General features: G+C 43.3%; 1 protein-coding gene across 1 annotated transcript; it reads left to right on the forward strand.

The window, feature by feature from the left end:
- Window positions 1-164: 164 nt before the first annotated feature.
- LOC118233276 (elongation factor 1-alpha) lies at window positions 165-10,158 on the forward strand. The gene is made up of 8 exons (XM_035428798.1): window positions 165-320; window positions 1,369-1,522; window positions 2,771-2,950; window positions 4,372-4,668; window positions 5,663-5,813; window positions 5,951-6,207; window positions 7,255-7,489; window positions 9,822-10,158. Exons 2-8 carry the CDS (start codon window positions 1,379-1,381, stop codon window positions 9,944-9,946), a joined length of 1,389 nt encoding a protein of 462 aa, XP_035284689.1. The 5' UTR covers window positions 165-320; window positions 1,369-1,378; the 3' UTR covers window positions 9,947-10,158.
- The last annotated feature ends 213 nt before the right edge of the window (window positions 10,159-10,371 follow it).

Below are 10,371 nucleotides of genomic sequence, written 5' to 3' on the forward strand. Positions count from 1 at the left end.
GAGCACTGCAGTGAGGATTTCTTACTCCTGTAATCTTTTGTGCCTTGTCGACCACGTGTTATTTCTCACCCCCTCCTCACTGCAGCTGTCACTGACGTTCTGTGTCCTGAATGATTTTTATTTTCGTTTGCCAACCAATCGACATGGTGAATTTGTGCTGCAGTAGCCAATAATACCCGGCTATCTTGCATTCCAGCCTCACGGTCAAAACTGACAGGTTCTCCCGCCCCCCATGTGCCGGTATAAAATGCGATGTGGGACCGAATTCGGTCCTTTCTCCGGTCTGATCCAGGGATAACTGCCGCAATCGCTTACAGCAGGTTTGTATCCACGTTTTAAACTATTTCTGGACAGATGGTGTTTGTACTGTCGTGCCTTATTCTGCATTTCTGTTCTACTGTTTTCTCACGTTTTGTTCGGGACATCGATATGGACGAGAGCGGGGGAATGTGAATAGATTGGTATTTTTGCATTCTCGGGTTCGTTGACTGATTTCGGTCACTGAAGCGGCGTTGCCAGATTAGAATTTTATTTGAAAGGCCCAATTTGGTGACTCTTTGGATTCCAGCAGTATCTAAATTGTCATGGTTTGGCTAACGGTTTCGATGCAAATCCTTTCGTAGCGTTGGTTTGCAATGTCTGTCCGAACACTGACGACAAACCGTTACTTTCTTGAGATAACGGTCCTGTCTGTTTCCATGAGTCATGGAATGTCAAAAATCATGCTTTGGGGGGGAAGGGAGGAGCTGCGGTCCCTACTGGGTTAACTTTGCTGCATTGGATTGAAGCTTTAGCTACACAAATGTAACATTTTGGCGCAGATATGACGTTTATTTTGGTCCGTATTAAAGGTGGTGTTTAGCTAATTTTATGGTCAGAAGCGGTACTGGTGGTAGAGGGTAGGTTGGGAGCCGGCTGGACTTTACCCAGTCTGCAGGAGTATGAAGCTAGCTACATGGTTGGTTGTGCTGATCTTAATATGGCCGGGCGGTGTTCTCAACGGCACCTCAACATGGAGGGCAGAAAGGGAGCATTGGAGGGGGCGGGCACAGCTGCGCAATGAAAAGTACAAACGTTAGCTAGCTAAATTCTAAAATGGTTGTGCGGATATTCTTTAAAGACAGGCGCTTGCCAAATAATTGTCCGGCGCTTAAAGACGGGCAATTTCCAAAATTGTCTGGCTCGTTATATACTGGCCGGGGTGGAAATATTGTGTTAATACGATCACTTGCCAAAATGGCTTCACTACCTTAGCGTTAAGGTTATTGGCTAAATATAGCGTTCTCGCCTAGTTTGCTACAGTTATTTACTGGGATTCTAACGTCGACTGAATGAATTCACATCGACGGTATTTCCCTCCTGAAATAGTAAATAAAACATGGGGAAGGAAAAGATCCATATCAACATCGTGGTCATCGGCCATGTCGACTCCGGCAAGTCCACCACCACCGGGCACCTGATCTACAAGTGTGGTGGCATCGACAAGAGAACCATCGAGAAGTTCGAGAAGGAAGCTGCGGAGGTGGGTGTCGGAAATGGAGGGAGGAGGAGGAGGGAGGGAGGAGGAAGGGAGCGCGAAGCGTGTTGCAAAGAGGAGGGGTGGGGGGAACCACATGAATATGATCATTCCTCGGGCGTGTCTTGTGTAACCAGCGCCTAAACGGAACAATGGCGTCACCTACTGTGCAATTCTGTGTACATCTGATTCCCAGTTAATGTGGTTCAACCCTAAAATACTATTTGATTGTAAGCGGAGGTTGGAAAACGTTTCTTCCTGCCCGTATCATATGGAATAGGAAAATATCAGACCCGATCGAGATATTCATGTGATATACCCTTTACAGACAGCAATTCTACACTTTTATATGCAAGCTAAAGCATTAGTCTGGAAACGTTTTCCTCTATTTGCATTCAATCTTATAAGTCTTAGATTAAGTCAGATGTTGCATGTTACAGTGCTTGAATGCACAATATTTATGTTCACCTTTATTTTGTGTGATATTTTCTAAGAATATTGCCCAGTACTGTTCATGAAAATTTACTGGAGGATGTCATAGAACAAATAGCAAGTTATGAGACTGTACACTTGTCTGGTATGTGCCTAATACATATGACTGCATAATGTACAGTCCTTACTAGAGCGTCGCATGAAAGGTTTATTAAAGGGATGTGTTTAGAAATAGATACATACACAAACATAATCTCACAGTTTCCAACTTATTCAAAGGATGACTTCAAATATGAAATATTTATGAGCTTCAAAATTAGTATTTTAAAATGCTAAATTTGGTGTACAAAATATATCAGTAGGTGCAGATTTGTGTAATTTTCTGCACATTGCATATTATACGTGTTGTAAAATACACCGTATAGTATTTGCATGAATTGGCATAGAGTTGGTAATGTATGTGTGATGTGCATATTTTGACTGTCATCGCATCTGCAACATAAGGTTTATACTGACTTCTCTGTAACTTTAGCTGCTATTAATTTCAATGCAATTGCCTATGTAAAAGCTAGATCTGTAGTCACTACATGGTTATTGGAGGTGGGACAGTGCACAGGAATTTTTAGAAAGGTTACAGTCTTTTGCACCTTGAGCAAATCCAGTTCTAAATGTTTACAAAATGTCTTAAGTTGTAAAATGTAGTATTATCACATTGACTCAGTCAAAACTAAAGGGACTGTTTAATACTGGTTTAATCTTAGGTTAGATGATGTGTTGTGTTACATAAAATACAATCCTAAATTGTTTTACATCTGTTTGTAGATGGGCAAGGGCTCCTTCAAATATGCCTGGGTTTTGGACAAACTGAAGGCAGAGCGTGAGCGTGGTATCACCATTGACATCTCGCTTTGGAAGTTTGAGACCAGCAAGTACTATGTGACCATTATTGATGCCCCTGGGCACAGAGACTTCATCAAGAACATGATCACGGGCACATCTCAGGTAGGGTGTTCCACAGGGTTTTGAGAGTAGGGCAGTACACCACCACTGCGGGGAGCTTGTGTTGCTCAGGTAGTGGCCCCTTTATTTCAGATGTGTAGTTGGGATTAGTGGGGGTTGGATCAGTTGCAGTTATGTGTGATAGACATGCAATGCAGTTTTACAAGTAAGCTTCCTGCATTAATCCATCTCCATTTAGATTTTTTTAGATATCTCTGAGGACTTACAGAATATACAATTCTCACAGACAGTCAGAATGGGAGACGTGGGTATGCAACTCCACCACAGTGATTTTACATTGGTTTAAATTCTAAAGTTATTGTTTCAGAAGTAATATTTAACCTCTCGTTTCAGCCTTTATTTTACCTGTGCTCAAATATTCAGGCAACATTGGGTATATGTCATTAGTTCAAAGGGTCAGTTTTATTCGTGGTCAATCGGTAAGGGTTTTTCAGTGGTTGATACCGATATTTAGAGAGCAGGGAGTTTTTTTTATTAAAATGTATGGGATGTATTTTTTTTGTACCTGATAAAATATAACAGTACAGTGTTTGCTAATACTAGTCAAGTTGGCAAATGTGTGGTCTTTGCAATCTTAGGATCCTATTCATTTACCTATTGATAGCAGAGTTCATGACCAGTCACTTTTCCATCATTTGCAAATGCCCGTTGGTGACTTGGCATACCAGCAAACCAGCCGAACTTGTAGCTAGCCAAGTTATGTAGGCAGCTGACTTCCCCTCAGAGTACCTATCGATATTACCTGACGTTAGCTGAGAAGGAGAATCTATTTGAGCTAACGTTACTTAGCAAACTAACTGAGACTTGCACAAAATGTCAAAAAATAATTACCATTGACATTGTTTGAATCAACACAATAAATATGCTAAGCAAAAGCATATATTTAGCTAATTCACAAGTTCACTAATGTTAGCTAGCAAGTTCACTAGCTAGCTTAACTGGTTGATGACAACTAGTTTTGCGCTGGCTAATGTTACAGTTGCCAACTAGAAATCGTGTTTTCTCATGAATCTATTTGAATTAATTGAATTATACGTACATTAAGCGGTGTATATGATATTAAGAATGGCCAATTAAATACACTGAGATTTGAAAGTTAGGACTTCAGTCTTAGTGTTTTCTCTCAGGCATATTCAGTGATAGCAGCAAATTTCCTACTGTTCTCTCTACAGATGGCAGAATTGACACAAGGGGGAGTGCTAACATTTTTATTAATTGGCCATGTGGGTGCAGTCATTGTCCAATGCCTATGGAGTCAAAATGCCATATATTGGCCCAATTTTTCGGCTGACCACTACAGTTCATTTGAAGTGGAGACTGGTGCTGTTGGGTGTCACCAGTTCTCTTTATTAGCACCTTACTGAATTTCTCCCCCCCTCCCCCCCATCTCTCTCCCTTTGCAGGCTGACTGTGCTGTACTGATTGTGGCTGGTGGTGTAGGTGAGTTTGAGGCTGGTATCTCCAAGAACGGACAGACCCGTGAGCACGCCCTCCTGGCCTACACTCTGGGAGTAAAGCAGCTCATTGTGGGAGTCAACAAGATGGACTCCACTGAGCCCCCCTACAGCCAGAAGCGTTTTGAGGAAATCACCAAGGAAGTCAGCGCTTACATCAAGAAGATTGGCTACAACCCAGCCACCGTTGCCTTTGTGCCCATCTCTGGTTGGCATGGTGACAACATGCTGGAGCCTAGCAGCAATGTAAGTGTTCCAGTGAGCAGAACCAGACTGCCTGCAGCCACACTGACCTGATTAAAGCTTCCACTCGTGGAACTACTCTATCCTATGTACATAGTTTTTGGTGTCAGGTTATTATGTCAGCTTATTGCTTATAAAACAGAGTTCATAAGAGTTCAGGTCAATCAGGAGTATATCTGTTAAGCTTGACATGCATGCGAACCTGACTTGCATACTGCAGAGTGAAATAGAATGCAGTGGCTAAAATCACACTTTAGCAGAGAGCAAGCGCCTGTCCGCTTATTTAGCGGAGGTTGCAGCAATGAGCACGGATAAATCCTGTTATGGGGGTTCATGCCGGGTCCGGCGAGGACATGTGGATGACGCACCACACCCCCAAGCTGTCCATGTTATTGGCAAGCGAGTCTATCCAGTTAGGTGCAGGCAGAGTTCCACAGCGGAATACCGCCAGCATCTGATTGGATAGACGCGCTGCAGTTTGGTTTCGGCTCCCATTTTCAAAACCAGGACAATATGGCCAACCATTGACAAACTTTCTCTTTTTCCACCTAAACAGTCATCTCTGAAAACATTTGAGGCGAGAGATAGGCAATGCAGTTGCAGAATCTTCCCTTATATTTGATCTGCAACACCTAGTTTGAAAATTTGATCTGAGTTTTGTGAGCCAGAGCGACCTACGTTTGACACATTCATTTGCATAGAACAAGGATGTAGTACATTCTATGCAAATAAAGAACCGGTGACAGGCCACATCACTTGCCGGACCACTTCCATCACCGAGCAGCCTGTCGATAGAGAATGAATAGGATGCATTGAGTGCCAGATATGGTGTGAAAACCCCTTTAGACGTTATTAATTGAGGAGGGGGGTGTGGGGGGTATTAAGAAACGGGTGGTTTTGCCATAATTTGCTGTTTCTGCAGTACTGCAGAAACGCACAAAAACAAAGCTGTTCCCCTTTGAGTTTGTGCAAACCCCTGCGTTTCTGCCACACGCAGATGACCTGGTTCAAGGGATGGAAGGTTGAGCGCAAGGAGGGAAATGCCAGCGGCACCACCCTGCTGGAGGCCCTTGACTCCATCCTGCCCCCATCTAGGCCCACCGACAAGGCCCTGCGTCTGCCCCTGCAGGATGTCTACAAAATTGGAGGTAAAATCCTCTTAACTGTCCCTTTCTGTCCTCATATTTGAAGACTCATAAATGGCAGAAGCATTCAGGTCAAGGTACTGACCCTGTGATCCTGTCAAATCTCAGTTAACCGGCCCTCTTCTCCCCCTTCCTAACAGGTATTGGAACTGTACCCGTGGGCCGTGTGGAGACTGGAATCCTGAAGCCTGGTATGGTGGTGACCTTTGCCCCTGCCAACGTGACCACTGAGGTCAAGTCTGTGGAGATGCATCACGAGTCTCTGGCCGAGGCTCTGCCTGGCGACAATGTGGGCTTCAATGTCAAGAACGTGTCCGTCAAGGAAATTCGCCGTGGCAACGTGGCCGGTGACAGCAAAAATGACCCTCCCATGGAGGCTGGAAACTTTACGGCTCAGGTGAGGGTGGGGCTTTTTCTTTCTTTTTTTTGGAATTTATCTGACGAAGCATCAGATGCACACTAAGGAAAGGAGGGGTCTGTATTGTTGAAATATAGCATTTGCTATGTGTGTTCATTATTCATGTAGCATTAGAGTTTAGATTAGTTAGATAGTTTAGTACTGGCAAGAGAAATAACTGCAGCATAGTTAAAGGCATACTATGCAGGATTTTTCCCTTGAAAATATTACCATGCTAAAACATATCAATGATGCACTGTCAATCTTTGTCTTCATGCACTTTCGCAGAATTTGTGCACCTGCACCTTTACTTGTTATTCTAAAATGCATTTGGGACATTTCTGAGCGTGTCACTCTTTTCTGTGTGGGGAAGGGTGGGTGTGGCTACAGAGCCTGTGGTTTGGAATCTGATTTCAGTGAAAGCAGTAACAATACAGAGAAGCTTGTTCAAGAACTAGAGTTAACAGTCAGCTGAACGTCACCGAGGGCATGAAAAGCGACGTGGAGTTGGCTTGTTTTCTGTTGGACCTGTAAGTAACGTAATCTGCTGTGTGAAGCTAGCGACAATAAGGACTTTTGCGAGGGTCTAAAATTTTCAAATTTCCAATAAAACCGAGATTACATTCAACATAATGGAATAATTAAGCAATAATCAAATCTGCCTTCTTGCTGTTGCTCAAGGACACTCATTTCACGGTACTACCGTTACCTCTAGCTATCCAGCTCGCTACGTTATGTGGGATACTCGGGGTGAGTGGGTTGAAGACAGAGGAGGAGACTTCTTCGATTGTAAACACAGGACCGCAGCAAGGCTGAAAATCCTGCATAGTACCCCTTTTATTTTTCTATTAATACAGCTCAGACATTCTACAACTCTCAGAATACTCATTTTACAATGAGTAGCTGTTGTTCTATGAGACTTTCTTTTTCATTCAGAAATGCTGTTTTGTGTTCCTGTCCAAGTGAGTGTCAGGTCCTGGCCAGCCTGGTTTCGCTTGTGACCTCTGACCTCACCCTGTACCCCCTGGCATTCCTTTTTATCCCCAGGTCATCATCCTGAATCACCCTGGACAGATCTCCCAGGGCTACGCCCCTGTGTTGGACTGCCACACTGCCCACATTGCCTGCAAATTTAGTGAGCTCAAGGAGAAGATTGACCGCCGTTCTGGCAAGAAGCTTGAAGACAACCCCAAGCACCTGAAGTCTGGAGATGCTGCCATTGTCGTCATGGTGCCTGGAAAGCCCATGTGTGTGGAGAGCTTTGCCACCTACCCTCCACTGGGTGAGTTCCTTTCCCCATAGAGACTGTTTTGTGTACCTTTACAACCCTGCACATACTCTGTAGTTCCTCTGTTCACAAGGTTTGCCAGATCTGAATGAAACTCTTTTTCAGTATCCTTCTTTCCATGTCGTTTAAATATTAAAATCCAAGGCCCAATCCTTGCTCTGGTACATACATTTTCCTAATTCATCTTAGATTCCCAGGGCACACAATTTTGAATACATTTTAAATACACGGATGGCTTTTGAGCTTAAAATAAGGCAAGGTGAAAATGAATCTTGTATTTCCTGAATCCATTTGACTGTTTTGGTTGGTTAAAATATTTTCATTCAAGCAAGTCGCCCATCAGCAGCTGTTTTTCTCTTTCATCTAGTGTTGAGCTTAGAATTTTGTGCACCACACAAAATCCTACTTATGTTCAAAAACTACAGGATAGCAAACTTCTTATTTTGTTCTGGCTTCAAGTCCCGTGCAGTCAAACATGTTGCAAACAAAAGTTGCTTCAAGGTATGGAGAGTTGTGGTGTTATGTGTGGTGTTGCTTCAGGGTTTTTGTTCACATGGGCACTCCTTTGAGATCTCCGAGATGGTTAATAATAGTAAAATGTATGGAACGATTTGTCTTTGTGCATTTAAAAATAAAAATAAGCAATTTCATTTCGCCTTAACTACCAGGGGGGAAATGTGTCAAATGTTCCTGGGTTGGCACCTGTAGCCCAGTAGAATTGCACAAAGTGTGAAAATTGGTCGTCAGGTGGAAACCCCGTAATATAAAACAGACAATGCAAAACAATAATCAAACACTAAAGCGCCAAAGAAATTGGCATCAGCAACATGGGGGCGCCAGTGTAACCACCTACAGCACAAAAGCATGCAAGTCTGGTTGTTGGTGCTTTCAGGTCACCACTGGGGTCTTCCTTTTTTCAAGGAAGATCTGCTTCACAGCCCAGGCAATTGGTAGTGGTTCACTGATCATCTACTTATAAAATAAGTGAGATAGCTGGCTATGTGTTTCCCCTATGATCGCTTGAGAGTGTATCGCTAGCTTTTGTCTGATATTACACTGGCTTCGGGGTGTGTTAGCTATGGATAGCATAGTTAGCCAGTTAACTAGAAAAGGCCAACCCGCTCATTGGCAGTATAAACCAGCTATCTAGCCAATGTTAGCTTTACGTTAGGGAGCATAGCATGGAGCAGAATTATCAGTGCTGTTCTGAATACAGCTGATGGACTAGTTCCCGTTTGGGTGCTACTAATCTAATTCAGCCTCACGCAAATGATCAATTGAGCTACCATTACATGATGTGATAATTATGATGTTCAAAACAACAGCAGGGAGATTGTATAGAAAACGGACTGACCGTCTTATCAAAGAGTAAACACTGCAATTCATTGGCTCCGTTAATATGAAGTTATTTATTATATTCACAGGAGGTGGAATAGCTAATAGGCTATTATATATTAGCTATACTAATAGTTAAGAACATATTTGAATTGATTTGTAACAAATAGAAATGACAATACTAACAATTTGTAATAACATTTAAATGAATTCTGTATTTGTTCATTCACTCATGCTTTTATTTATTGAAATGGATAATTAAACACAAAAGATCAAAATCCCAACAGAAATGCATGTGTCTTAGAAAATGACAAAAAAAGAAATAGAGTCCTTCGGAGTGTGGGGGGCTCAGTCTGGAAGAAGTCTGGAAAAATCCGACTGGAATTTAGATTTGTGAAAAGAGCAAGAACCCTGTTGCTTTAACAGTAAGTTCTGGAACCAGTTTGTAAGCTTCTACCAATGTGGTGTAACACTGTATTGCCTCAACCAACCACGAGGAGGAGGCAGGTCCTCCTGGATGTTCGACTTGTTTATTGAAAGATTCATTTGAAAGTCGGGATAAGTGTTCTGGAGCACGGGGACCCTCTTTGAATCTTTCTGTGTTGGCTGGTGTCCCGTTAGATGAACATTTAAATTGGAATTGAAAGACAACAAGATTTTTTAAAAATGTGTTTAAGTAATCTACATTAGCCAGTCTTCAAGGGCCTTCTATGTTAAAGATACATACTGGCTCGTATAGTAATGGGACAGCGCACTCACCGAGTCATTAGTTTGCAGTGATCTGTGATCCATCTCATGAATACCCACCATCTTGGTGCAGCTATCTTTAAATTAAATAAAAGCACTTGTTGAGTTACGTCATGCCAACTCTTCCTCCCTGCCCTTTCTCTGACCTCCCCCCCCACGCTTACCTTTCTCTGACCTCCCCCCTCCCCCCTCCCCCCCCACGCATCCCTTTCTCTGACCCCCCCCCCCCGCATCCCTTTCTCAGGTCGCTTTGCTGTCCGGGACATGAGGCAGACTGTGGCCGTGGGCGTGATCAAGGCTGTGGAAAAGAAGACTGCCACCACTGGCAAGGTCACCAAGTCCGCACAGAAGGCTGCCAAGGCCAAATGAACTCCCCCGCCAGACCCCCAGCGCACCGCGCCCACGGCTCCCCGCCCCACCACGTGTCAAACCCTGAGTTCTCTCCTGAAGGACTGGCTAATGCTGATCAAAACCCATCGCAAAAGTTTTCGCAGGAAAAAAGTTTATTTAAAAAAAAACTGCTTTGGGGGGAGGGGAAATGCTGTTAACAATAATAAAAATGATCAATAATTGCGTAAATACGAAACCAATGCCACTGTGTTCTTTCTAAGTCAGTGTGTCTAAGGCAGTGGTCTCCAACCCTGGTCCTGGAGAGCTACAGGGTCTGCTGGTTTTTGTTTTTACCTTAAAATCAGCACCCAGTTGAGACCCAAGACACCAGGTGAGTTGAGTTAACTGTGTAATTAATTGCTCTAATTGATTCATGAAGTGCAGAGTCACTATGAAAACCAGCA

This window comes from Anguilla anguilla, chromosome 8 (assembly GCF_013347855.1).
Source record: "Anguilla anguilla isolate fAngAng1 chromosome 8, fAngAng1.pri, whole genome shotgun sequence".
In the NCBI taxonomy this organism is placed as follows: Eukaryota; Metazoa; Chordata; class Actinopteri; order Anguilliformes; family Anguillidae; genus Anguilla; species Anguilla anguilla.